General features: G+C 41.9%; 3 protein-coding genes across 6 annotated transcripts; 2 read left to right on the forward strand and 1 right to left on the reverse strand.

Annotated features, from left to right (window-relative positions):
• Window positions 1-5,086: 5,086 nt before the first annotated feature.
• LOC109474886 (nmrA-like family domain-containing protein 1) lies at window positions 5,087-8,974 on the forward strand. 4 transcript variants are annotated; one of them, XM_019775355.1, is made up of 7 exons: window positions 5,087-5,170; window positions 5,808-5,977; window positions 6,129-6,197; window positions 6,300-6,540; window positions 6,893-7,086; window positions 7,365-7,461; window positions 8,493-8,974. In XM_019775355.1, exons 1-7 carry the CDS (start codon window positions 5,137-5,139, stop codon window positions 8,510-8,512), a joined length of 825 nt encoding a protein of 274 aa, XP_019630914.1. In that variant the 5' UTR covers window positions 5,087-5,136; the 3' UTR covers window positions 8,513-8,974. The 4 variants fall into 4 exon arrangements, with proteins under 4 accessions (XP_019630914.1, XP_019630913.1, XP_019630912.1 ...); XM_019775354.1 differs by having other exon boundaries at window positions 7,365-7,594; window positions 8,493-8,507; XM_019775353.1 differs by lacking the exon at window positions 8,493-8,974 and having other exon boundaries at window positions 7,365-7,713.
• A 346-nt stretch (window positions 8,975-9,320) lies between these two features.
• On the forward strand, window positions 9,321-22,148 carry LOC109474998. Its single transcript, XM_019775521.1, has 17 exons — window positions 9,321-9,664; window positions 10,273-10,448; window positions 10,799-10,869; window positions 11,421-11,590; window positions 12,014-12,111; window positions 12,283-12,392; window positions 12,975-13,077; window positions 13,541-13,627; window positions 14,024-14,114; window positions 14,253-14,305; window positions 14,729-14,837; window positions 15,124-15,293; window positions 15,784-15,890; window positions 16,177-16,318; window positions 16,842-16,925; window positions 19,329-19,540; window positions 20,359-22,148. The coding sequence occupies exons 1-17, from the start codon at window positions 9,361-9,363 to the stop codon at window positions 21,752-21,754; spliced, it is 3,483 nt and encodes a 1,160-aa protein (XP_019631080.1). The 5' UTR covers window positions 9,321-9,360; the 3' UTR covers window positions 21,755-22,148.
• A 126-nt stretch (window positions 22,149-22,274) lies between these two features.
• Window positions 22,275-26,077, reverse strand: LOC109474997 (DNA-directed RNA polymerase II subunit RPB7-like). The gene is made up of 8 exons (XM_019775520.1): window positions 25,998-26,077; window positions 25,647-25,756; window positions 24,989-25,149; window positions 24,323-24,373; window positions 23,936-24,001; window positions 23,440-23,511; window positions 22,964-22,997; window positions 22,275-22,536 (listed from the first exon to the last, which is right to left on the reverse strand). The coding sequence occupies exons 2-8, from the start codon at window positions 25,741-25,743 to the stop codon at window positions 22,523-22,525; spliced, it is 495 nt and encodes a 164-aa protein (XP_019631079.1). The 5' UTR covers window positions 25,744-25,756; window positions 25,998-26,077; the 3' UTR covers window positions 22,275-22,522.
• Between the last annotated feature and the right edge of the window lie 1,885 nt (window positions 26,078-27,962).

The following is a 27,962-nucleotide window of genomic DNA, read 5'->3' on the forward strand; positions in this document are numbered from 1 at the left end:
ATACCCCCAGGAAATTTCTAATTCGCTGGAAGATACATTACCTGCAGGCACACATTGCCGGGAGATAAAAACAGAGGGATACTTCTCTGATACAAATAAACTCAGCTTACCCCATCTTGAGGTCAGTGACCGGCGAAGCCATATATTCATTATAGGACAAAATGGAACTTACCTGCAAGATATGACGATAGCACAGCTATGACCACGACGAACACAGGACGTAAGACGTGCAACAACTTCATACCTCGGCTCACGACCAGGGACGCTGTCTTCCGTTTTGCGGCTGCTTTGGGTATAAGACATGAAAATCATATAAGGCATGAAATGTTTCAATATTGCTCCATTTCACAACGTTTCAACATTGCTTGAAATTTGTCATTTTTTCCTACGAAAAATTACTTCCGGTGAGATGAGAAAAAAACTCATCTTCTCATATGTTCTTCTATGTCTTTTTAAGTTTTTGGTGTGTTGATCTCCCTTTATACATGTGCTTGAAAATATGAACGCTGATGTAAAGTGAAATACGTATACAAAGGGAAAGGAGAAGATTGTGCCGACGTTGTGCATTAGAAAACAATTTCCCCTCTACAACTGTCGGCTTAAGACCAAAGCGAGAACAACAAACGCAAGACAAGAACAGCACGCCGCCATCTGACATGAAAATGTTTTACCTGCTCCGGGGGCGTACGTAGGATCGGGGAGACAATCAGTCTCAGCAATGGTCTCAGGCTCCGGCATGGGTTCTGGGCCTGGAAAAAAATTACCAACTTATTTTTCTGCAACTCAACTGAAGAATGGTCGGGACTAGCCTCCTTCGCAGACCTGTTGGGCGGTGGCATTATTTTGTCGGTGAGCGACGCGAGTTAACGTTAGGAACGATTTTGCCGCCGAGGGAGTTTTGCCACGGAGAGGTTTCCCGCTCCAACAAAAGCGGAAAAAAGCGGGAAAAATACAGTGTTTGAAATCCTTCATTAGTACTGCCTTTTACAATACATCTTTATTGCCATAGCCGTAGGGTTTTTTTGAGCGAAAGACTGTACTTTTCCCTGTCATTTGTAGAACACAGTAAGAGATCATAAAAAAAGAAGACTAGTTCACGACTTGTGCCTTAAAATTGAATTGCCAAATCGATTCCCTATGTCTTAAAACTTCCTAATACAACTGCACACTGCCCATGTTGGTGGCGACGTATTGAGATTTAAGATGGCGCTAGAAAAAGGTTTCTAGTAAATACAACAGTCGATTTGAAACCAAAGCGAGGAACACAAAGTAATAAGATAAGAGCAAAGATTTGAGCGAAAGACTGTACTTTTCCCTTGTCATTTGTAGAACACAGTAAGAGATCATAAAAAAAGAAGACTAGTTCACGACTTGTGCCTTAAAATTGAGTTGCCAAATCGATTCCCTATGTCTTAAAACTTCCTAATACAACTGCACACTGCCCATGTTGGTGACGACGTGTTGAGATTTAAGATGGCGCTAGAAAAAAGGTTTCTAGTAAATACAACAGTCGATTTGAAACCAAAGCGAGGAACACAAAGTAATAAGATAAGAGCAGGACGCTGGAAGTGAAAACGATTTACCTGCTCCGGAGGTGTATATAGGGTTGGGAAAACAGTCAGTCTCAGGCTCCTGCGTGGGTGTGGTGCCTCCAGGAAAATTACATAAACGTAGACAGAGTCATCTTTAAAAATAAAAATGCTAGGACTTTTACACTTACCAACAGGAAATCACAATGACAACAATTCAAAATTCAAATCAGTGAAACACAGAGCAAATCCTCAAGGAGCAAAGCATATTGATAACGTTGGTAACAAACATTTTTTTTCTATTCCGACATTTATTACAAGACATGGCGACGGCGCACTTTTAAGTGCTCTCTACCAGACTAACTACGCTGGCTATATATAGGAGAATATTTGCCAGGGGAGTTTGGCCGCCTTTGGCCGCGCAGTTGAGGGAAAGAAACAACCTTCCGCGGCCGGACTCCCCTGGCCAATTTTACTATCCTTTTAATTTTGCCGAATTCTACGATCCGTATTCCCGTAGAAAGGCCTGGTGGACGCTAGGTTTTTCAACTTATTTTTATGCCACCACAAACGCAGACAAACACATGAACGGACAACAGACATACTCCTTTTCACCTGGTTGAGGTGAGGAAATTCGTCTAAAGTGCCTTTCCCAGGGCACAAGATCGGTGGATTCTAGCCTGTGAAACACAAGCTCTCGGCCGGAGGTATGACTGGGCGGCAACCTTCGGACGGCGGCCGCCAGGAGCTCTAGCCCAGTTACACCGTGCCAGTTAAGGCTAGGCAGGATTCGAACTCGGGACCTCTTGGTTCTGAGCTGAATGCTCTGTCGTTACGTCACACGAACAAAAAAATGGTAACACGGGGATTCTCTCAAATCTCAGTCGGACTTCATTTTGCAAACTATCGTGGCATCGTTATACGAAAAGCCGCATATCCTCCTTGTCCGATTGTGTTTGAAAAGGAAAGGAAGCGCTACCATGCTGAAGACAAAAAACGAGGTAGTGTTCAGCTCAGACCCAGGAGGTCCCGGGTACAAATCCTGCCCGATCTTGTGCCCTTGGGAAAGGCACTTTATACACGACTCTCCTCACTTCATTCGGGTGTAAATGAGTACCTAGCTTCGGTTAGGGACGTCCCTAGGATGGAACGTTAAATGGAGGTCCCGTACGAAAAAGAAAGTAAGTGTGAGTGGTTCAAACCTGACAGTCCGGTCTTACGCAGCTTGTACTTACATGTACAAAACTGGTGTGTTATGCCTAAAGGTGGTTTACCAGTTATGTGAAACAAACAAAACAAACAAAAAACGACAAACCACCGCCTGCTTGTGTCACAAGCCTATTTGCAGCCACTGGGCTTACTTGTTTCGCTTGAAGATGAGAAGGAAACGCAAAGAATATCTTCCGAAAATCACAAAGTGTTAAACATACCATCAACAGTGTCACCAGCCTGGGCCTGCTGCTGCCCTTCCGACATGATGCCGCCAATTGTCAGGTTTCTGGACAGGAAAACACGTCCTATACCAGGCACGGTGCTTACCGACTGTAGCGAGGCACCAGACTCAAAGGAATATATGAAGCCTTACATCTCAACATCAGAAGCCTGAGATGGAAGCAACTCATGTACACTGGGTAACAAACACGCCCACGCTGAGACAAATAATGTGAGCCAATGATGTAATCCGTTTGGCTGCAAAATATTGAAAATGCCTTAGCACGCACACACACGCGCGCGCGCACACACACACGTGCACACACACACGTGCACACACACACTTGGTGACAAACACACACAATGGCATCTTCTCCAGAATTTAAATCAGAGAGTGCTAGCACAGCGTCACCTCTTCAACCAGACCCAAACAAAACCCTTTTTTTTAATTAGGTGAAAATTAATGCACGCGTGGATGTCATCCATACAACTTACATGCTGTGGTCTAAAGGCCGAATGCTTAGATATGCTTGAAAGGTGACACATGCTGACATTTGAACCAGACAAAAAGTCATACCTTCACAAGTTCCCGTGACTCTTTCCTACTGCATAGCTTACAGACACAAGAGTTGTGAGAAAATAAGAGGATGGGGACTTAACAAATCGTACGGATGAAGACATGTCCAACAATGTCGAAGTTGTGGGACAAGGTTTTTCTTAGGCAGCAATAAAAATGGTCACTGTTACTTTGAGGTATCCAATATTGACAAGTCAAACCCTGTCTGAAAGAAAAAAAAAACTTGCTTGGTAGATAACGTCACATACAGGTGCGTTCCTAAAGACGAAAAAGCAGTTTTGTTTCTGATAAGCTATGAATCATAATGTTTCAATATTTTGCTCGGGTTCTGCAACCACACCAAAGTAATGGACAATTGCACATCTGAGATTCAAAAAGAACATTTATTTGCAACCATGAAACCAGCTTAATCAAATGCATGGTAACATAAACAAAGTTGAAAAATGGACCTATCTACCTCTTTACAAGTATGTACTTCAAGTTCAAGAAGAAACAGTAGGCTCTGTACCAAGTACCTGTTAACTGCATTGCTACATAACACACTGGATACAGCAGTAGACTACATAGCCTATGATGCTAATCCTAATAGACTAAGTGCTGACTAAACGTTTAGGCTGGTCACACCGACTACAATAGGAATCATACGGGACACACCATCTCAGAACTCTACATATGCATCCAGACGGACTGCTGGCATGTTCTTATTTACATTATGAACAGTATAGACAGTCTGTGTTTCTACAGAAATATTCAGGATCGTGTCAAGCAAGTCCTTTCCAGCACATGTCAAAAAAGAATACGACATAAAAGCTCTTTGATCTTTGTACGCTGTCCTGTGTGATGGTTACGAGGTAACCTGGAGGTCATTACACCGGGTCTGTGTTGGCAAGAAGGTCATTAACCAAGATAAAACACATCCATTTCCCCTTCAATTTTTTTTTACACAAAAAAGCCCACTTCCCCACAAGCCACCAAACTTAGACCACATCATCTATGCCCCAAAACCTATTCACCATACGATCCAGACAATATATTGCTCTTCCAGAACTTGAACTGCTGACAAACTAAACTAACAAACACAAAAGGTACACTTAATTAATGTAGGGAACTTCCACGCGGCCCGTTCTCGAACTTGACCTTGGTCTCTACAACGGTAACCTTCCTACGAAACGTTATGAACATATTCATACATGATCCATTTACATATACTCGAGGTATTCTTCCAACAAGCGACAAACAAAAAGGTCCACTGCATTGACGTATAGGGACCCCCCACGAAACCCATTTTTTCACTTGACCTTGGTCTCCACAACGGTAACCTGCCCGTCAAAAATCACGAATATCGATCAATGCCATCAAGAGTTATGCCGTTAAATCCACAGTCACCCACACTAAAGCAGGCTGCTTTTATACTCTTCTGACGAAGGCAATAACCCAGGATGCGCCCCTAGCTGTATGTGCCCCTGGCCATGACACATGATACAATGGTATGCAACGTACCTTTTGACCCGATAGAATTGACAGGTTCCAAAGCGGGTATGACCCTAGCCTGAAAACAATTATCGTTACAAGGAAACGGGGCGGCAAAATAGAGAAAACATGACTAAAGTTATCGCTGTTTTCGGCGCAACAGGTGAGTTCCCGCATGTTTTGCAAAATGAAGTACGTACTTGTAGGCTGCAGCTGTAAACTGCAAACAGGTGCGTTTCTTGTGTGAGGTTGGCTATATATGTGAAAGGGGTACGGTCGTTTTTTTTCTGTCTCTGTAGTTTGTGTTTTTGAGGAGTTACCAATGTTTTTTCCGACACCATATCCCGTCCCCCTGGCTTGACAACAAAGGGACAGTTTTATACCCGACATATCTCTAACACGGATGTTGTAAACCAGGAGGAAACTTGGGTATATGTGCTAAGATAGTGTCTTGTGTGTCATTTCATATATGGGGATTTCTGCTCAGAAACGGCTGTACCCCCCCTCCCCCTCACCGATTATAGGAGTCGTACGATACGTTCTTAGTCAGACGTGCAGATCTTTCATGGCTGCAAAGAAAGTATGAAAATAGGCAAACGGTTTTCATTTGCCACACAGTTACCACCTCGGTGGCTAATTGACAAACTGTCTTGCCACCATAGTATCTGCTTTGAGAAGTTAGTGTGGAGTTAAGGAGTTATTTTATACCCCCTGACGTCCAAAAATTAGATCACGTTACCCCGCACCAGTATAGTGATACAACCTTTGAAAACAACACCGGTACCCTGTGACCTGCACAGGGGCGCAAGGAGGTGGAGTGGCCAATGCCCTTCTGGAGGACACAGATTTCGAAGTTCGAGTGGTGACTAGAAACGCCTCTAGCGACGAGGCCAGGGCACTTCAGGAGAGAGGTGCTGATGTCGTTCAGGCCAATTATGATGACCCCGGAACACTGGGACCGGCAATGCAGGTAAGGCTACCAGAAAATGTAAAGAGTCACATCAATTCAGATCCTTTTACAACATAAAACCTTAACAATGTGTGTGTCTTGATTGAATTCTTAGCCATGTTTACATGCAAAACCAAACTAAATATCTGTACCCACATTTTCCCCCACACAGGGCGCATACGGAGCATTTGTGGTGATCAACTACTGGGAACATCGAGACTTTCATCGGGCAGTCATGCAGGTAGGTTAGTGTTTGTGCTCGACACCAAGAAAGTTAGCTCAGTAGAATAATGCTCCTAACTATGATATTCTGTTCCGTGATGATTTGGTCCTTCGCTGACAGGGTAAAGCGGTCGCGGATGCAGCAAAATCAGCCGACGTACAACACGTGGTGTTCAGCACCCTCGAACACGTCCAGAAGATTGCCGGCTTCCCCTGTCAGCACTTCGACTCCAAAGCGCTGGTAGACGAGTACATGACGTCACTCAACCTCCCAGTTACTTTCGTCAAGTACCCCTTCTTCTACGAGAACTATCTCAAGGCTCGTAAGATACTAAAACTGGAGGATGGGACTTATGAGATCGGTACTGTACACTTAAGAAATTCCGACTATATAAGTAGTCATTTCCATTCATTTTTTTCATTTGACGATTATTTGCGTGCAGACGATTTCTTTTTACAATTCATGGACCACCTCATCTAGGTAACTGATGCTTACAATTTTGCGGACGAAGACTAGGAATATGTGTCAACCAATCGGATACATTTCAATTGCGTAACTTGGTAGGTTCAGAAACAGAGGAGGGTCAGCACAGCATTGTCTTTATACAGTAAACTAGGTAGCACAGTGGGTATTGCGTCAAAACGACTTACTTCGCAATGCAGATTCGAAAATGCCATTTCTATGCAACGTACGTAGTTGGTGCAATATTCCAGGATATCCGATGGAGGGCGCTTCACTGGACGGCGGCAGTGTCGCTGACCTGGGCTTCGCCATCAGGGCGATCTTCAAGAACAGGGGCCAATGGCTGCGCCGGTCTGTGGGCTTCAGCGCGGACAAACTCACCATCCAACAACACGCAGAGATTCTGTCCAAGCACCTGGCGCCAAAGGTGTTTAAGGCGACCGAGGTAATGATGAGGGACGGCTTTATCCATTGTGAAGCTTTATTGACCCGACGAAAAGTACCGCGAGTTTCGTATGATCAACAACAAACTACAAAATAGGAATACAAAATCAATCTTAGAATTCTAACAGAAGTAAATATGTAATATTTTGTTACAAGGTGTGGCTAGTGGAAGGCTTCCGTAACTTCTTGAATTCGGATCGTACCAGAAAATTACTCGTAGATCCTTACAAACATACACACACAACGTGACACAAACTCAACAATAACTCTGGTTCTCAGATGACCGCAGAGCAGTTCTGTAAGCTGGGCTTTCCTGGAGCTGAGGACCTCGGCAACGGGTTCAAGTTCTGCCGAATCCACGCTTCTGCGCGTAGCGGTGAGCTGACCCGACAGCTGTACCCGGCCGTCAGAAACTTCGACACTTGGGTGGCCGACCACAAGGGGGCGCTGTTAGAGGCGTTGGACTAGATGGCCCTGATATACTAGTGGGCTCCTGTGCAGGCCTCCGGGTGGGTGGAAGTTTTGATACCGCGTTTTGTAGAATTCTTAACGTGTTCTTTTGCCAGCCATCCTTCAACCGGCCGCCCAGAGAAGGTTTGTACCAGCCACGGACAAACGCAGTATCAAAACTCCCACCCGCCTGGAGGCCTGCACAGGAGGCTAGCCCTGATATAGGCATGGTTAGGCCACACCAAGTAAATTTTATGGATGACGTCCTTTGGAGACCCTAAATCTAATGCAAGAGGGCGAAAAAAAAACAAGAAAGGCCCTGAAAAACAAGATGCCTAGATTAGAAAAAAACTAAGAGACGACAAATGTTAGGACACAAATTGAATGAGGTGACACAGTGTAACAAGCAAGAAGTTATTCATCATCAAAAAAGCAATGAATCAGGTGGAACAGCAGTTATCGCCCTGTCCTGTTTCTTTCATCACATTTTTTGCAGGCCTGCAGAAACAAGCCTGTGGCTATTGACAGGATCGTCCTGTCAATAGCAGAAAATATTGCACTGCTGACAGGATCGTCCTGTCAATAGCAGAAAATATTGCACTGCTGACAGGACGATCCTGTCAATAGCAGAAAATATTGCACTGCTGACAGGATCGTCCTGTCAATAGCAGAAAATATTGCACTGCTGACAGGATCGTCCTGTCAGTAGCAGAAAATATTGCACTGCTGACAGGATTTTTCCTGTCAGCAGTGCAATATGTGCTCTTTACCCATTTCGCGTTACGGGGTTCACGTCAATCTAACGATTTGCGGCACTGTCGTGACTCTTTGGTCATAGTTACAGGAAGCGGAATTTCTTGTTTTTTTTCTAGGAACAGGCCAAAATCAATGCGCGCGCGGACGTCATCCATAAAATTTACTTGGTGTGGCCTAATAGTGATGTCCGCTTATTTACAGACGCTCAGAAGCGACGCTAACTCCTGTAACCCGCAGCATACTGGGGCCACCTGAAGACCGGAGTTTTCAGTGGCGTCAAAAGAGCAGGACTAAACGTTTGGTCGCTGACTAAATTTGCCGTGTAATGATCTTTGGCCTTCATGTCGACATTCTTTATGCAGTGTAACTTATCCTATTACTTGCCACACATACAATAGACCAATGCAATAGAATATGAACTGTTATATTACAAAAGAGCCTAACATTGTATAGATCACGTGACAATCCTTATTAGACACTGACTTTTAAATTTTACGAGTGGTGATCATTTGATAAAACCTACTAGTGGAGAAAACATGTGGAATGGTTACGTTATTGTTCTTATTCATCTTATTCACAGCATGAACAGCATAGACAGTCTACGCTTCTATAGGACTAGCCAGGATTGTGTAACGCAAGCCCTTTCTAGCACAAATAAAGAATATGCCTGTCATAATACTCAATCTTTGTATACTTTCTTGGCCATTTATTTTTGCCACCGAAAAATCTGCATCAAGATTTACTTCATACAGGCCAATCAAACGCGCCTCCTTGCGTTGTAACTGTGTGGTGCAACGAAGGCACCACCTACGGTACGATGTGACAGGTTTGGAACAGACCATTTAGTATGCAAGGTTGTGGGTTCATTGAAAAAAAAATTAACTACAAAAGATATACAAAAAGTGAATAAAATGTGACAAATAAATTTTAAAACTTATCCAGTAAATAAAACACAGCAGAATGCTGTACTATTCTATTTCACGAAATATAAGTACAATGTATCTAAATATTTAAATCACACCCCCGCTCTCTCATCGTCTTGGTACGGCCATTTGACCTGTTCTCCAACATGGCGCAGAAAATACTGGAGTCGTTGTGTAGTGCCAAAAAACTGGACAGAGACCGTGGTTTGGTGGAGCTGAAGAGCTTCTTGAAAGACAATGACGAAGCCGATGCAGTACAGATCGTAGAGGAGGCGTTAGGAAATGTTCTGAGGGACCCCGCAGTGCCGTGGGAGAGCCGACATGGGAGTCTGATGGGGTCCAAGCTTGCGCTGAAACACGACCTGTGTTCCAATGAGTTTGCGGAGTTGGCGAGGGAGAGAGCTGTAGCTTTGCTCACTGACGACGAAGTACGAGTCAGAATCGCTGCCGGTGAGTCGGCATGAGGGGCAAGGAAGTGCATGTACATGAGGTAGTGTTAGGGAACCTTTGGTGGTAGTGCTGCGTTCTTCTATAGACGTAACGTCAAGTACTGGGAAAGGTTTTTGTACAAAATATGTAGCCAACATCAACTTGCTGATGATGTTGTTACTAGTAAGCAAAGCTAGTACACTAGCGAGTAAACAGGTAACCTTGACACAGTAGCCTGTGGTCTTCAATGAAGACAGAAACATGATGTTAAACAGTTAACAGATTGTTTATAGACTTCAGGTATCTCATGTAGAGAACCTGTGGTTTCGAGAGGATCTCAAATCAAAGATAGTCCTGATTTTGCCCATACACAATGTTTTCACCTTATTTCAGTGCAAAATTGTCATCTTTGTGGCAGCAAAAATATGTTTTATGTGATAACTGTGAAACTTGTCAGGCCATCTGTGAATTGTCAATTCGTCTTATTCGTATATATTATCAGTCTTAGAAATTTAGAGCTGGCTAACGTCCTGTCAATAGTGAAAATGATGGCCCAAAGTCAGACCATAGTGCCTGATAGAGTCTATGTTTGCTGACATAGTGGGATTCCTGTTGTGATGTGTCCTCAGGTGAGCTGCTGGGTGAGCTGTGCAGGAGAGATGGTGTCCAGGTGTACCTACAGTGTCGAGAAACCATCTTGGAGGGCGTGGCCACTAACCTGGAGAGGGACACGCAAGCAGACCTCAGTGCCGAGGAGCAGAAGGAAAAGGATAAGTTGATGGAGAAACTGTTCGGAACCCAAGCAGTAAGTTGTAGGCTCAGACTACTTCAATTGTCAATTCAAAGCCCCCACAACTTTGAATTTTCAGCATGTTTTAGCAGTCACTTTTGATTTGATTTTCAAGTCATTTCACCACACTGACTCACTTCCGAGCTTTTGTTCCAATGCATCATGTTTGGACCTTAAAGAGGAACCCAACCCTCATGACTCGTGACTCTGAAGTGACCAATTAGAAGTTGTGGTTCTAGTATGTACTGAAAGTAGCATTAGGTACTGTTATAGAGATGTAGGTACAGGTCTATGTTTGCAGAAGCTACCTGTGTTAAACATGACCTTGACCTAGTATGCTGAGGAACCTGCCTGTCTTACTGTAGAAAGAAGTCTCTGATGCGCAGCAGATCTTCCACGACACGGCCGGCTGGAGACATCTGGAAACTTGGATGAAGTAAGTCAACTTACTGATGGGATTTTGACCTGTAGGAAATTGTATCTACATGCCTCATGGGGTCATTGTGTAATGTTAAAAAAGATTAGTGTTTTTTTTGTTTGTTGTAGTTTTACATGTGTAGTCATTGAAATTTTAACCAACTAATTCTGTTAGTGCGAGTGAGTGAATGAGTAAGGGAGTGAGTGAGTGAGTGAGTAAGTAAGCCTTCTTTGACAGAATAATGTAAATGTGCCACGTGAGCCACTTTGGAAAATGCAAATACTGGACTCAGATATAGCGATTGGTGTTGTTGCAATATTTGGTTAAGGGACACAAGGTTTTTGCATCTTCTGGTACGTTTTGTAATTTGAAATGTGTATTTTCTGAAGTGGGTATGACATAAATATAATTCAACAGGATGGGTGTTGATGTTTCTGACTTAGGGAGAAGAGATGCTGCTTCAGTGAGTGTTTTGTTCAGTGCCCAGAAGTGGCCCATGTGGTTTTGCACTGATCAAATATAAATGTCCGTCTGTAACAGTGAAATAACAATTCTGTAACCCGTGACAGGTGTTTGCAGGAGGTGATCGAGGGCTGTTCTTCCCAGTTCAACCCCCACGTGACCCAGTCCCTGCTGGACCTGCTGTTCCAGGCCCTGACTCACACCAACAGGTTTGTGCGGGAGACTGGCTTCAACGTCTGTGGGAGTCTGGTGTCCTGCTCGCTACAACAACAGGAAGGTGATGTGTTGCACTGCTGTTTGTAAATAAAATGTTTTGTTTTCAATCTATTTCCTATACGAGCAATTTCCATTATTTCTCTTTAAAGGAATACTAAACGGGTATTATCAGAATAGAAAACTGTTATGATTGAGTCCAAGTGGTTTTGGTAAAGTTAACATAAGTTAAAGCAGCTATCAAATTCTTGAACCCCCTCCCCCCTACCCCAAGGACTCTTTTTTAATTAGAATTTGGATGACCAACTTTGGGTACAATTTTTCACTGATGTAGCCATAGTAAAACACAACTAGCTAGAGAAAAAGTTTGATGCTACATGTACATCTTTAGTATGAGATCAAGCCGGGAAGAAAGAAGCCTTACACAAAGTAAATATCTTTGTTCATTACTTGTGTTGATGGTTTGTCCAACTGTGCTGTATTGCAGGTGAAGGTACTGTCCTTCAGGAGTCAGACACCATACTGTTACATGGACAGCAGCTGGCCGAACACTTTGCCACAGGACTAGCTGACAACTGGAGCCAGGTGAAAATCACAGCCGTATCACAAATTTGATACTAACTGTCCAGTCTTATGCAGTATGTACTTAGTACTACTTACTGTACAAAATTGATGTGTGCCTATAAAAGGCAAAATACGCAAAACAAACAAAAGAATTGCAGTGACTTGCGTGTCGATGTCTTTGTTTCGCTGTAGGTGAGAATGGCAGCCTCAGTTGCCACCAGGAAGTTTCTCTTGAGCTTGCCCAGTGAAGAGGTGCGGAAGAAGTACTACCCACTGCTTCTACCAAGACTGTGTCTTAATAGGTGAGTATGCTAGACAATATATACCATACAGCCTTTTTACCACAGTTGTAGGACTAAGGCTTGGAGAGGTAAACAGTTGGTGTCCAGGAACTGTAACCATCCTGTGACAGGCGCTATGTCCAACTGCAGAATACATTTTCTTATCAACTGCACCCATAGTACATGATGTAGTATTATTCAATGAACATAAACATTTACACTGTTCTGATGGTATAGACCATTGTACAATAAAAAAAAAATCATACTCTTGTCTTGATTCCTACCACCAGGTAATTAAATCAGCATTATATATACATATACATGTACCAGCAATGACATCACAGTGAACATGGTGGCCAGTTTGGAATCTAGCACTGTGGCTTGCCAAAAATGCCAAGATTTATGTTGTGATGTCTTGCAATTGTTTGTAGTGTAAGAATGATAATTAGTTAGCTTTTCAAAGGAGATATGTTATTTCTTTATCTGCAAATTATTTGATATTAGCTGTTTCTTTACAACTTACTGTTAACATTGTACTCAGTAAACATTTAATTTACATTATACAGAAGTGCATTAGTCATTGCTGGTCCTTTTGTCCTCCAGGTATTACGTAGCGGAAGGAGTTCGCATCTACTCCCAGGAGACATGGAAGAAGGTTACCAACACAGAGGGGAAGGCTCTTGTAGAAGAATACATCTCTCAAGTGGTACGTAGCATCTTGCGTGTCACATGTATTTGTAATCATATGTATCCTTCAAATACAAACTCAAAGGGTAGCGGTCGGTTATGGTAGTCTGAAATTTGTAAGCTTACTTAGTTTACTTGAAAGACATGGCCTATGATATAAAACTTAAAAAATGAAGGTCCCTCACAAAAGAGGCTGTCACATGTACTATGATGTAGCAGATTTCTATGGCCTCAGGACTAACTTTTGTCAGGCACATTGTATTCAGCCAGACAGTGCATTCTGGAATTGCTTACAGTGTACTTCATCTTGAAGACTTTTACAGTGTACTGATGCTTTTTATTCATGTGCGACAAGTAGGTACTTTATCATATGCTGTGAAGTAGTATGCACTTTTTGCTTCCTAAAGTTATTATCTACCAGAAGTTAACACCCTCCTCACAGCTGTACTACCTTTAACCAGCCAGTCTTCCTTTTTGTGCAGGTTGAATATTACATGGAGGCTACTACAGCAGACAACCATGCGGTACGGGAGGCAGCCTGTGCTTGCATTGCTGAGTTAGGCTCCAAGGTTTGTGACAAATCATGCCTAAAATGTACAATTCATATTAGTATCTCTGGAAACTTTTTTCTTAAAGACTTTGAACCCAGTCAGTCAGTTCTGAGCTAGGAAAATGAGCCGATACAGTATATAAAACAAAAAATTGAAGGTTTCATACCCACAATCTATATACAGCTTCTGGGACCTAACTTCCTGTGTCTGACCTTTTGTGGTCTGTGTGACTGTAATTCCCCCCAGCCACGTGAGGTGACTCAACTGTATGAATACACAAGCAAACATGCACACAAACACATCCACATTTTCATATAGGTGAAAACACACACTCAGTTATGATAAGATGCCATCTTTTATCTACATGATCATCTTTAATTAGATAAGTTTCGAGTGTCCCTGTTGCCTTTACAGATCAACAGTGATGTTGTGCGTCCACATGTGCCAACACTGATCGAAGCCCTGCTAGAGTCCTTCAAAGATGACAGCTGGCCTGTCAGGGATGGCAAGTCATTCTTTATCGAATCACAATGAATTAATTTAGACATTTTTACAGCTCGAGTGTTTCCTCCAGTCAATATAGGATCTTCTTAATCAGTCCTTTCTCTCTTAATCATACATGTGTATGTCTTCCTCCTTCCAGCTGCATGCATAGCTTGTGGGAACTTCATTCAGTGCTTTCCTGAGGAGTGCAGGGTAAAAATTTTTTGCCTTGCACATCTACATTGTACATGTAGCCTGTGTACAGTTTAAATTTTTCTACATTTGATCTGTGTATGGTGATCACTGACGACAAAAACATCTCCCAAGCTAAAAATCCAAAACTTACAGTGATACTGTTACTATGATTCATCATTGATATTTAGCTAATATGGTAGTCTCAGGGTACCTAGCACAGTTGTATGACTTGACATTACACTTGTTGTACCACAGTTGTTACCTTCATGAAAGAGGTATTGCTTTAGCAGTGTATGTGCACAATAATGTTTTCGGCTTACTTTTTATAGGCAGATTGTCATTTCATTTGGTATGTAGCAACATTTAGGTCATTCCTACTGGCTTTACTCTGTTCTGCTGTGGACATGCGTAATGGTATGGTCTTCATTTTTGTCATTGCAGACCCCAGATGGACAGTTTGTACCCATTGTTTTTGCCAACCTACAAGACAACATCCCATCAGTGAGACAGGGAGCGGCAGTAGCACTAGCCAATGTAGCCAGGGCCTATGGTGAGTCCAGGCTTTTGTACTGCATATATCCTGGCAATGTTGCCAGGGCCTATCATCTATGGTTAGTCCACACTTTATGGCCAGAAACCAGTGCTGCATACTGGTACCAACTCAATACTACAAAAATCATTCAGTTATAGGTCCAAAATACTGGAACATGTACCAGTACTGTACATGTAGTAATGTACGGTAATTCTATACATGGGCAATTCTGCACTTTTGACAATCTAAGTTTGATTTATACATTAAAACACAGCCATTAATTTATGTCTGTCTTAAACATTAGGGGCTGAGTCCTTACAGTTCCTCCTCCAGAAGGTGCAGGAAGGTTTGGAGGGCATTGAGAAACAGCCAGCATCGACAGAGAAATACTCTGGTCTGGACAAGGGGCCGGCCACCTATGGAGTTGTCAAGAAACTTCGAGACAATGATATGGACTTGCACACAAACCAGACCGTGAGTTCTTTTGTAGTAAAAGTACAATGTATCTGTTTCTATCTTACAACATAACTGTCCCATGTTGAGGCCACATCTATCTAATTTCTTGTATCTTGGAATTTCCCACTTCATACATGTATATTTCTAACTTGCATACTAGTAGGTGAGTCCATCTCTTCCTCCCAGCTTGCCAGCCATAGCTTACGTCCAACTTGACCTTAAGGTTAATCTACAGTAACCAAATCCTCCCTTTCCTTTCATTCTGATCATCATGTCACTCTACTGCTTTAAAATAACTATTACACACAAAGACAATACCTTCGTACCTGGAGGCAAAATAAAAAATGCAGGTGCCTGTAAACTTTTTTGGTGCATGTTGACCAGCTTGTTTCCTCCATGTACATGTAGGTTTTTAACCTTGTCCCTGCTGCCTATCCCATAACCAATAAAAATTTGGTGCCAAACTATAACGTTAGCAGGCTGAAGGTTAACACACCTTTTCCAACAGATGTACTCGTGTGGGTCGCTTGCCCCCAAGATGGGTCGGGGGAGGAGTGGAGGCTGCATGGACCACCAGTTCAGGAAACCTGCAGAACCATGGGAGCTCACAGAGGGGTAAGATATCAGCACTTCTCAGGGTACGAAATACCACCTGCAAAATTATAAACTGTAAAATTAGAGCTGTACAAGTACCGGTATTTCTCATGCATACCTGGTACAAAACAATCCAAATTAGCATCCTTTGTATAGGCCTACTGCAGTAAGATGTATGTCTTGCTTGACTCCGTTCCATACATGTACTTCACCATTTAAGATCTGTGTGCGAAGCATTTCCAAATGATATGATTAATGCTGGCTTTATTCACACAAAACTTACACATGTACATTGTACTCTCCTCAGCTGTGTGCACCTGCTGGCTGAATTATCCCAGATCCCGGCAGCTGTAAAGCAGGTGGCAGAGCTGCTGCCCCTGGTGGCCCAGGCAGCTGCAAAACACCACTACCCACAGCACCAGGTGCTGCTGGAGACTGTCTGCAAACAGGTACAGCAACATCCTTGAATGATTTCATCATGTTGATCACTGACTGTAACAAAGCTCTTTATTCACAGCCAAGGATTTTACATGATGATATTCCAACCAAAAGTTGGGAGGTGTAGGACCTGTACAATGTACATATCAGCATTTGGAAAGCATTACTTCTGTCAATGCTTAATGTTCATCAGGTTAGTAAATTACCATGCAGCAATTCTTTATTCATGACCAAGGATTTTTACAAGCACGTGTCAAATCTTTGGTCATGAAGAACTTTTTTATACATTTCTCAGGTAGCCAACAGTTCAATGTTGAATGAGAAACATTATGGGGAAGAAAAGCAGTTTTGCCAGTTATGAAAGGCTTCCTTCCGTAACCGGTGGAATTACTGTCAGCGTTAAATACAAATTTTACATAAGAATCACCTCTGTTAAAGATCTTAGTGATCATCAGTTATCATGCAGAATAATGTTGACATCTTTTGAAATTGATTGGTAGAAGTTGACACTTTGGCACTGGTGTAATTCCCCAGCTGCCGGTGATTGGGAGGGGAGTGAGTAAGCAGCTGTTCAAGCGGAAGTTAGAGGACTTCCTGGATCCCATCTTCTACAGTCTGGTGAGGAACCAACTCGCTGTTTCACATTGTTTCTGATGACATGCAGTTTCAAGACAGTGGCATCCATGCAGTTTTGAACTTAACTTTACATCACGTAGCAGACTGAGACAAGAGAACATTTTTACCACCAAGTCAGAGATAATATAAACTCTAAAACTAGTTAAAAGTTTACAAGTGCACTATCTATAGATAGGAATACCGGTATTAGTATTAGTTGTAGCGATGAAAGAACATATGTCCCTTGGTTCTGCAAAGTGGAATTTTGTAGCTCTGTGCTGGTCAGCATAGCTGGAATGGTGTGTCTTCTGACGGTTGGAGGACATGGATGGATTGACAGCTTGTGACTAACACTGAATACCTAGGTTTAATTTGCTGCAATGACCCCCTCCCCCATTCACTGACAACTGTTTTCTTCCTGTCCAGTCCAGTGATAACCAGCTGACCCACAGTGCGGCTGCGGAGTGCCTGCAGCAGCTGTCCCACTTCCTGGGCCCTAACATCCTGCGAGGGCGGGTGGAGATGCACAACCCAAAGTTAGTACATGTATAGCCTTGTTCTGCTGTAGTCCACCTCCACCGTGCCACCAACATTGCTACCTCTGTGTCGGGAGGTTTTGTGTGCATTGTGTTTGTTGTCTTGTTTTGTTCATATTGTTAAGTGTTCTTTGATACCTTTTTAACAATTGGATGCCTTGTTGTGCTTGCCCCAAGCATTTATGCCAAATATTCATGCTGAAGTGTAGGGAATACATGAACATGAACATTGGTAGGGTTTGCATGGGGATTGTGATACTGATATCATTATACAAAACACATGTGGCACAAGTGGAATTCTTTGACAAGTCTGCTGATTACATGTATGTATTCATTGATGAATAATCTTTTAGAGACAAATTCTTTTGTATTTCAAAACTTTGTACCACATAATTGAGGATAATCTTGTTGAGATATGATGGAAAAGATAAACCCATTATTATGACAGTACAGATAATCAGCAGCCTTTCTTGAGTTTGTAAGTACAGTAAGCATTCCTTCTCATTACAGTTACCTGGATCAGCTTGACAAGATATCACCTGTGCAGCCATCTTCTATCATGTGAGAACAGCAAGAACAACACCTACAGATCCTGCCATTCCTTTGAAACAGCTGTCTACTAATCTACAAATCTAATCAAGATGGTCATGCCACATTTTGTTCAATATTTTGCTGTCCACAAAACCCAAGGACGTTCTATCACAAACTTAATTCATCTGCCCTTGTTGCAAAATTTTTCACAACTGGCTAAACAAAATTGTTCAGGTACCAGTCTTCACCTGATCCTGGATCCTTAACCTCTGTACTGGTACCTGTACCTGATGTTACGTATACGCTTAGATATGCAGCACTATAATTAGCTAGTGGAAACTGTTGAAACATCTACGTATACGTATATCTGTACTTCAATTGCAGCCCACAGAAATTCATGCTAGCTGAAGTGGATGATTACAATGACCATACATGTAGGTACCAGTATCTGAAGTTCTGAACCAGTCATTACTACTGTGTTTAGTCTATTCAGACTATGAGACTGAGAACTCAGTATTCAGTATTTTCCTTCTGAATCCAGCTGTGGAACTAAAGCATTAGGTAACATTTAAGCCATACTGGTAACATGCATAAGACAGTAATGCGGAACAATGAGTACTTACTGCAGTTTCCTTTGTGCTTTCTATTGGCAAGGTATGTATTGTACATATCAGTCAAGCTGTAACATTTGTTTTCAACAAAAGCAACAGAGGAAGTTCTATGAGAATGTTGTTGTCCATGTTGACAGTTACACTTACAGTAATGTCATGTATGGATTGTTTTGTACTCTTGTCAAACAAAAGTGTCATTGTGTATAGTGACATATTTTGCTTCAGCTTTAGGCCTGATTCACCTGCTTCATTTTGTTTCGATATGCAAGAGTAAGGAAAAAAAACGTTTTATGTATCGATTTTATCAAAATCCATAGTTTGAGTTGATTAAAAACCAGCTTAGTATGTTGACTTCATGGCTCTATCCAGCATTTGGGACTATCACAGGATGCCTATTAGGCTTTTGTTTTTTTCACCTGCCCCTTCGTTGATTTCCTGCAAAAATCTGAGAAGCAAGAATGTGGTCTCAGGTCACCTCAATGTTGTTAAAATGGAGATGCATCATTATATACTTCTCACAGCTGTTTCATAATTGTGAATTGTTTTCTTTTTAAAAGCTTCAGTACCTTCTTCTAGTTTGTACAAATAAAATGTAGATCATGAAGGGCCAAATTTTCTGCTTTGCTGATACTTCCGTCATTAACCTCAACACCAAAAACAAGACTCTAAGGCGACGTGCCTAATTGCTGTCAACATTTACCCTCACATGCACAGTAATGTGTTTTTAGAAACTTGAGCATGCTGCCGTCTTTCAAAGCTGTTCACACGATCCTCTGGTACCAAACTCTGCCTCCTTTCTTCTTCGTAACCCGAACTGGGACACAAGCATCCTACGTCATGGATGGAGAGATACAGAAGGGGAGTCTGAAGAAAGAGATGAAAACGATACCTGGGCTCTCTTAAGGAAACAAACAGGAAACGTATCAATGCCACTCTCAAGGTAAGTCCAAGTTTATACTGCGCAGATCGTGGTTGCTATCGAAAAGGCAAAACTTCTGTTCACAGACGTTGTGCACTTGTTTTGATGTGTTCTGCTGGATCTCTGATGTGTTACCAGACTCAGGTACATGTTGTACATGTAAACAGGCTCCTGTGTTGTGCCAGAAGCTACTTCTCCTGTGCAGTTCTGCCAGAGTGTGTTGTGACAAACTCTGTCACAACAAGTGTGGGAAGACATTGGTTTTAGGATAACTTAGTACTTGGTAGTCTGGACTTTGTAGTTAACTGATACAGGACCAAACCTACATGTACTGTAAGGTAAGACTTGCTAGTACTTAGCTGCAGCACAGTCACTCAGTCATCTAGCTTTCTGTGTGACACTGATTTTTTAGTCTGATCTTTTCGACTTTTGACTGCTTCCATGGTACCAAGGCTCTGTCAAAAGCTCCTACCATGTTTTGTGTGATTCGACATGGTGAGACAATTGCTTAGCATGAGTTGTTTGGTGACACAAGAAAAAGCTCAGCGGTTCAAGTAACAGGATTGTCCTTCATGTGGGTGTGGCATTAGTACTAGTAGACACAGGCTGTGGCCAGTTAGTTGTGTTACGGATGCTAGGTAGAGCATAACATTTTACGTAAGATATAAGTTGTGCTATCTGAAAAAAGATGTTATTGTGTGAGAAAGAGCTCCCTTTGACTGTTATCCATGTCTGTGACATATGTGCTTGATGCTGAATGAATCTTACAATGTTCCCTTTCTTTGTTGAACTGTTAGTGACGACTGGTAACCGACTTGAGTTGACCTTCTACACAAGAGGACAAAGATGAGTGCAGACAAGGACAGGCAACCCGGCAACCCTCCTATCATGGAGAAGGACAAGGAAACTGTCATCAGACTCAAGGAGAGAAATGAACTTGAAGTCAGGAAAAAGAAGAAGGAGATGGACCAGTTTGAGACGGCCCGTAACATAAAACTGAAGGGGTATGCCAAGGAAGAAAAACAGCTACAGAAAAGGCTGCATGAGTTCAACACTAGGATCAGCTCACTGGCACTACTGGACAGCGAGTCTTCAGAAGACGGGTCTCCTCTTGTTGTGCGAAAGTGCAGGGGAGACCTCAAGGGAAAGGAACCTATCAGCCCTCGCCCTGCCAAGGAAAAGCCAAGATTGAAAATCACCTTGCAGGATCTTAAAGGGAAGAAATCGACGTACCAGGACGGCGTGTCTCCAAGATCAACGGAGAGTAAAGTGTCGCCTCCCCGCCAATTGTCTCCTATCATAGGTAGGCAGCAGCCGACAAATCGGCACCTTGATGTCATCCGAGCAGAGATAGCCACTTCAAACCACTACTTGATTAGCACCCCGCCAGCTGTCCGTAGGCGACTGTTAGCTCTAGCAGAAAAGTCTAATACCTCCAGGGGTAAAGTGGAAACAAGGAAGTCCAAACGTCCTGCGCAGAAAACGTCAGAGGGACATTCCCAGTCCTCCACCAACGAGGGTCTGGAGACGTCAGAAATCCGGGAACTCCAGCAGCGACCCTTCCCATCCTCCCAGGTACAGGGAGGAAGTCTTCCTGACATCAACAGTAAACAAAAGTCGCCAGTACTGCCCATCAGGACATTGCATGAATCAGTGCAACCCACCAAAGGTCTTGCATCCAGTCAAGGGACGATGAAATTAGCCGACACGAATCAGGAGGCAGTGCAGCCTCCGTCGAGCGATGGGAAGAAGGAGGACCCTGCCGCCCGGGTACAGGAGTGGCTGAGCAAGTCTGCCTCCTGGGGAGACATCACTTCTGGTGAGAAGAGTCAACTAGACCTGGAGCCTCCTAAAACTGCAGGAGCAATCTTACAGCCCAAGCATCTCCAGTCTGAGGTGCGGTCTGCGTCCTGCGACAACCTCGTCACCACGTGGAAGGAGGAATTCGAAACAGAGTGGTTTGGTGAGGAAACGGAATTTGATCCTCAAGGTGCGTACTCCCCCGGTGTTCCTGCGGAGGGCGGACGGGCACGATTTTTCATCCATCCGTCTACTTGTGACGAAATGAGACCCAGCAATGTTGTGGACAGGATCGAGTCCACCACAGGAAAGTCAGGAATCAAGTCCTGGCTGGGGATGAGTTCTGATGAGGCTAAAGCTAAAGCATCATCATCGTCAAAAGAAGCTAAGAAGACTGCAAAAAGTGGGATGATACCTCCTGATTGGACCATGTAGTTTGGCTAAAGCTCCAAATGACAATTTGGCTCAGGCTAAAAAAATGTATAGTACATGCTGTATATACAGCATTTTGTACATTGTGTATGTGTGTGAAATCCTTCTTGCTGTTCTTTGAGAATGTTGGTAATCTTACATGTTTAAATTTTTTTGGATGATGCAAAGTCATGTACTGTAAATTCATTTACTTTCGCAGTGATTCTATTTCACAGTAGGAGAGAAAAGGACCTTTTTCCACTTTTTGAAATTAGTGGTTGAAACTAGGATTCTGGAATCTACTTAGGATAAAATGGTGTAGGTTTGAGCCAAAATTACTGCATGAAGGGAATCCAGAAATGTACCAACTCACGACACATTGTTGCAGTTTATAGGTACACATGTATGGGAGTATGCACTTAGTATTACAGATAGATACATGTATATTAAGTAAATGTACATGATTGTATGATGGATTTCCATTATCACAAGTCCTGTGTACTGTGTAAGATGCGGTAAGAAAAACATGACCTTGCAAGACTTGTACAGAATGATCCTTTATTAAACTGTACAAAATGCTAAGATTAAGTATAACTACAGCTAAAGCGTTACAGAGCTTCATACACAATTGACATACGTGTAAAAGTAAAATATACAAAACTTTTGTTAACAACTTCATAATATTAAAACTAGGATGTGTAGGCAAACTGACTAGTTGCTTGCCATACTGAAATGTAAGATGTTCATATCCAGATGGTGTCTTCAAGCAGGACAGATGCCAGTTTTTATGTCTTAGCTCACAAGTCCTAGGAAGAAAAAAAAAAGAACATTATCATACATGTAACTATCAGGGAGTATGGACATATCTTATCTACCTTATCTATCAGTAAGGAGGAGTCTGGAAACCCTAAACTGCATACATAGGAAGTTTTCTTGTTCCTATAAAAACAGTAGAGTGTACCAACCTTATTTTTCTAACTTGTGTGCTACTTTGTCAATATTTTTCCAAACTTTTGAACTCCTTTGTCAATAAATAAACACAAGTAAAGGATGTCGGTTTCAACACCACTTTCTGGGTAAATGTTTCTTTGTACAGGAACCAAGATCTCCAAAGATAAGGTGAAGTAATTTCATCAGACCTATCATGATTTTATATGTCATTATTGATACATGTAGCAGTAACATTCAATGAAGATGCTCTACTCCACACAGGCTAGGCACGTAACTACTCACCAAGATAGTCATCCATAAGGGATCCTATGGCAAACTGGAGAAGAGAATAAACTTCATCATTAGAAACTTTGGGGGTGGCAGTGACAGATTCTGTAGCCCAGACTAACAAAGTCCTGGTCACATACATGTACATCATATGGTACACCTACCATAGAGGGATTCTGTGACAATTATGACTGCTTTATGAATTAAAGATGGAACAAGAACAGTTAAAAAAATCAACTCCTGTTTCTTCTCAAACATATGACGTACAAAATTGTAGGTGCATCGTACCATGTATGTAACTGGGGCTTTAATCACAAAGTATATCCAAATCCACCATCTCAATTAAACACTGACAAATCATCAGGTCATCACTAAGAATTCTTATAACCAAGCAGATCAAAAACTGATTTTCCTGAAACCTACTTCTCATGTATAAATAGATGAGAATCTTACAAAAAGTATGCTTTATACATGCGTATGCAGTGACTTACGATGTCATTGGCATCGATTCTTGTGCCAACAATCTTGATTCTGATCTCATCATCTTGTTGAATCACAACGTCCTGGAGGGAGACAGACATGAATTGTCTTAAACATCAGTCTTCAAGGCAAACAGTAAACATCAGGAAGAGATATGATGCTTTACTAAGCAGCACATACTTTGGCAGCCACAGATGACAAACTTTACCATGCAACTCAAAATGTAGATGCACAGAAAAAACTCTAGGTGCACAACATGAAACAAAGTAGAATGTTGGCAATGCCTAATCACAGTTTTGATCTTCAAAAAATTGCAATAAAACAAAATTCTACATTATACATATATGTATGTATCTAACTTCAAAATTTCAAGCGAGTACCAGCAATACAACAAAGGCTTTAGAATTTTTCTGAACTGGTTCAACTTCAAGATTACTTTTTCTCTCATTGAAGCATGAGTGTGAAAGTTGGTGTCAGGCATAACTGAAGCTAGAGTGTTTAACTGACCTCATCTGATGTCTTGTAACAGGGTGGGTTAGAGTTGGGGTCAAACTCCATGTCTGATGGGATGGACTGGAAGTCAGAAAGAATTGTTATAATCAATAGTTTGCACCTAATAAGACAGCAGACAAAGAAACAGCAATTAGAACAAGCTGGGAGATAAAAAGATCAAGAATAAATACCAAAGTCATTTGCCTCAGAATCATTCTCTGGCAGAACCAATATGCAAACCTATTCAGTACTAGAAATGGATCTCTTGAGTTAGAGATATACAATGTATAGCCAAGAGCGCTTAAACTTGGGGAGGAGGCCAGATAAGTCCCTGGCAGCAAGACTTTGTATAACACAAGCTATGCAAAGGACAATTACATAAAAAAATGAAGTCATACTTACATGTCTGGACACAAAACACGACATAGGTCCCACCTCGGTGAAAAGTCCTACCTATATACAAGAAATAGAAAAACAAGAACCATCAATTTACAAAGGAAGTCAAAGGATGTTTGCTAAGTGGGCAACATCATTTTCCCCAGTATTATACACAATTTTTGTTGAATTTCTCCCCTTATTCATTATAATCATGAACTTCTCTGTTTAACTCTCATCTGGTATCTGGCCGACAGAATCTTGGACCAACTGCCCATTGACCCCCTACCAGCATCTGGGACATAACTTCCTATGTCTGACCTTTTGTAGTCTGTGGTTAGGGAATTCCCCCCCACTCACATCCTGTCCCTCTACTGTACGAACACACAAACACACACAAAAAATGGTCCTTCTGGGTGTCTGTGGTTCTATGGTCACAACTTGTGTACGTATTGAGGTCACCTGATTTAGTGCTGAAAGGCAGTTACTATTTTAGCTCCCGAGTCCATTTGTGGAGAGGATAAAGACTCGGGAGCTAAAATAGGTTTGGTAAGCAGGCTATGTGATTCAGCCCTCCAAAGTGTTAGCTCTTCACAATTTAGCCCTTGGCTGCAAGTAAAGAGTAGCCAGCCCAACGTCTAGTAATAAAACAACACCTCTGTGCCCAGAGGTAAATATGAAATGTGAGGGTACCTTGTTCACTTGGGTGACAACAGCATCAACAACTTCTCCCTTGAATGGTCTGAAGACAATGGCCTTGTACTTGACCGGGTACAGCACAAAGCCACGCCCTGGTTGGATGGCACCCACACCGATGTTATCAATCGTCGTCACCGCTATGACAAAACCCATACCTGAAATTGAAGAGTACAGGATATACTTAAGTACTAGTATATGGAAATCAGAGATATCAGCAACACTGACACATTGCACATTCACAAAGTTTTCCATGGACAGCTTATGTACAATGTATGTACTGTAGTTGTATTAGTGCTCTAACTTCTAAGGATGAAGACATTTTGTTATAATTTTGTGGTCTTATGGGCAAAAGGAAATGTAAATTGAATTTAAGTAGTCAGAAAGGGTTCAGTTTTATTCAGTACTTAAACATTTGATTGAAATATAAACCAGAGTAATGCCTATACTAATGGCATGGTAACAGGTAGGTGGCATTCGGTAGGTGGTAAACTGGAAACCTGGCCATGGATAGATTGACTGTCATAGATGGATAAATAGATAACATTACATACATACAGATAGATAGGTGAATGAACAGGCAGATGGATGTATAAAACTTAAAGGTTCTTAGTTTGGTAACTGAAATATCTATAGAAAAAACCATGTTACTTACTTTCCAGTACAGGTTCCTTCCACCTCAGTGAACAGCTTCTGTTTGACAGTGTTGAGGAGGTTTGGACCAAAATATCGTGGGTGGAGAAGAATCTCATGTTCCAAGGAAATCTGAAAGTAGATGTAACGTTAATTCTTTGAAATCCTAACACTGAGTGTCTCGAAATAAAGAGAGAGAGAGTTGGGGAGGGGGGCATAAAGAAAACACAAATTATGGTACACAAAACGAACAAAAAAACGAACGGATGATAGAAAAAATCTAACAAAAGAAAAAAATGCGCATCCCTTAGTATACTAAGTATCTAATGGAACTAAATATATTTCATAAACAGTGATAATAAAGACCACTTACGTGATAAAACATTGTGTACTTTTTTTGCCACAGCCCAAGCCACATGTGACCTGACCCGGAAGTGAATGGACAAATAGATGAAACCAATCTGGAGAAGGGGTGACAGATCTTCAAGCAGCAGCGGATCTGGATACGGTAAAACTTGTTTAGACTTTTGTTTGGACATATTTTAAACTTACCGCATAGTCAATCAGGTAAACTTTGATTTTAGCTATTGGTAAAGTGACTGGATCAAGACATGACATGTATAACGCATGAAACAGCGTTAATGGGTCTGGATATAACGTTAAATGGTGAAAACGTTCCCGCGAATTTTCGAAACTGCCTTGATTTTACTTGGGGTTTCATTTCCTCAAAATTACCAAGATATATATATATATAACGTTATAAGAACGTTATATTCATATATTACCAGCTATATTAAATACAAGAGGATCGGAAATCGATACATAAGTATGTTTTTGATCGATGGTGCATCAACTTCAGTACTAATGACATTGTATTTAACGTTATAACCCTTCACTCGATACCTCCTATCCTATAAGCGTATAAACCTGGTATCATGAGAACAAGAGGAACATCGATTATGTAAATGAAGACTCGATTTGCATAATTTATGAGAAATTGCTGTAATCCTATAGTGCAGGGAATTCCAAGTTGAGCTGGAGTAAAGGTGAACATCATTAACGGGAGGGGTCCAAAGTCCGGCAGGGGTCCAAAGTCCGGCATAGTTTTAAAGATTATTATAATTCTGTTATGCATGGGTGAATCCACATAATAAGAACAATTAGTTATGGAGCAAGACTTTATGTAAAAAATAACAAAGTCGGAAAGTTTGTCGAAGTTTATTGCTCAAACTGCTAGCGATTGAAATATTTGTTTGAATTTGACGCTTTTCGCAGAGGTTGACGAGAGAACGTATCCAGCACATAGCCTTCAGAACTGTCAAATCATTCATCCTAGAGTGCGACATGTGCAAAGATTTTACCCCACACATGAAAGGTGATTATTATACTTTCCATAGAAAACACACCATGGCTTGACATTGTCTTTATCCTTGGAAAATCGAAGCTTAAATAGCGGGCAAATGTTTACACCTAGCGGCCCGCCATCTTTACTGAGCCGCTACGACCAGGCAGCCGGGCGATACAACAGAACGAAGTTTGTAAACTCGTCGGTAGAGCGCCGACTATTCCCGAAAATCAAACCCTACCTGTTCAAAAATCCCATTGTCACTACTTCTGCCAAATAATTATAGGGCTGAAAAGACCATCAAGGCAACCGAAAGCGGATATATTTGGGTGCACGCAGTTGTTGTAAACAACGCCGCCATTTTGTTTCTTAGTGGCGGGGTGACTTAGCTTTCACCGAGGGAGACTTGTATCTACGAACATTGGAAAAAGTGGCGTAATAGAAAATATGGCACATTTTTGGGACAAAAAAATAGTATTGCAAACTTATAGTGTTATTATGTTTGCATGGAGTGCTAAAATAGTCACAGCACGGACTTGGTTGTTACGTATGCCGGAGTTTGGACCCCCTTTTGGTGTTGGAACGTTCCACGAGAACGCAAAGCAAAAACCTGCCGTAACTCTCGTGTGCTGTCAAACGGCAGTGCGGAACGCTACCGTGAAATGAAATATACGTCAGACTCTGTACAGCTTAAATCACGGACATATTGCTGTTTCAAGATCTAGCCTTATTTTTTGATAGGTTTAGGGTGACATGTACAGTAACAAAATACGTGCGTCAACACGTAGAACAGTATGCCGGACTTTGGACCCCTCCCGTTAGTAGTAGTTTACACCACTTTGAAATTGTGAAAAATAGGGCTATTTTGGTATTTTTGGACCAAAAATGTACATTTTTGGCTCCTGTGCCCTAATATCAAATCCAAATGACCTGAAATTCAGTACGAGGATACCTTGGACATATGTCCAAAGAATTTCATTCAAGCTTTAGACA

The sequence above is a fragment of the Branchiostoma belcheri genome, unplaced genomic scaffold, assembly GCF_001625305.1.
Source record: "Branchiostoma belcheri isolate BF01 breed outbred unplaced genomic scaffold, Haploidv18h27 scaffold32, whole genome shotgun sequence".
NCBI classification, from domain to species: domain Eukaryota; kingdom Metazoa; phylum Chordata; class Leptocardii; order Amphioxiformes; family Branchiostomatidae; genus Branchiostoma; species Branchiostoma belcheri.

What these genes read in the sequence shown, in the direction of transcription:
- LOC109474886 (XM_019775354.1), top strand. Translation starts at nt 5,137, where the DNA reads ATGACTAAAGTTATCGCTGTTTTCGGCGCAACAG. An exon ending in CGCTGTTTTCGGCGCAACAG is followed by an intron (nt 5,171 to 5,807) that starts GTGAGTTCCCGC and finishes TGACCTGCACAG; the next exon opens with GGGCGCAAGGAGGTGGAGTG. An exon ending in CACTGGGACCGGCAATGCAG is followed by an intron (nt 5,978 to 6,128) that starts GTAAGGCTACCA and finishes TCCCCCACACAG; the next exon opens with GGCGCATACGGAGCATTTGT.
- LOC109474998 (XM_019775521.1), top strand. Translation starts at nt 9,361, where the DNA reads ATGGCGCAGAAAATACTGGAGTCGTTGTGTAGTGCCAAAAAACTGGAC. An exon ending in ATCCCATCTTCTACAGTCTG is followed by an intron (nt 16,926 to 19,328) that starts GTGAGGAACCAA and finishes ATGTGTTTTTAG; the next exon opens with AAACTTGAGCATGCTGCCGT. An exon ending in GTATCAATGCCACTCTCAAG is followed by an intron (nt 19,541 to 20,358) that starts GTAAGTCCAAGT and finishes TCTACACAAGAG; the next exon opens with GACAAAGATGAGTGCAGACA.
- LOC109474997 (XM_019775520.1), bottom strand. Translation starts at nt 25,743, where the DNA reads ATGAGATTCTTCTCCACCCACGATATTTTGGTCCAAACCTCCTCAACA. An exon ending in CGTGTTTTGTGTCCAGACAT is followed by an intron (nt 24,002 to 24,322) that starts GTAAGTATGACT and finishes TCTGACTTCCAG; the next exon opens with TCCATCCCATCAGACATGGA. An exon ending in GAATCGATGCCAATGACATC is followed by an intron (nt 22,998 to 23,439) that starts GTAAGTCACTGC and finishes TCTCTTCTCCAG; the next exon opens with TTTGCCATAGGATCCCTTAT.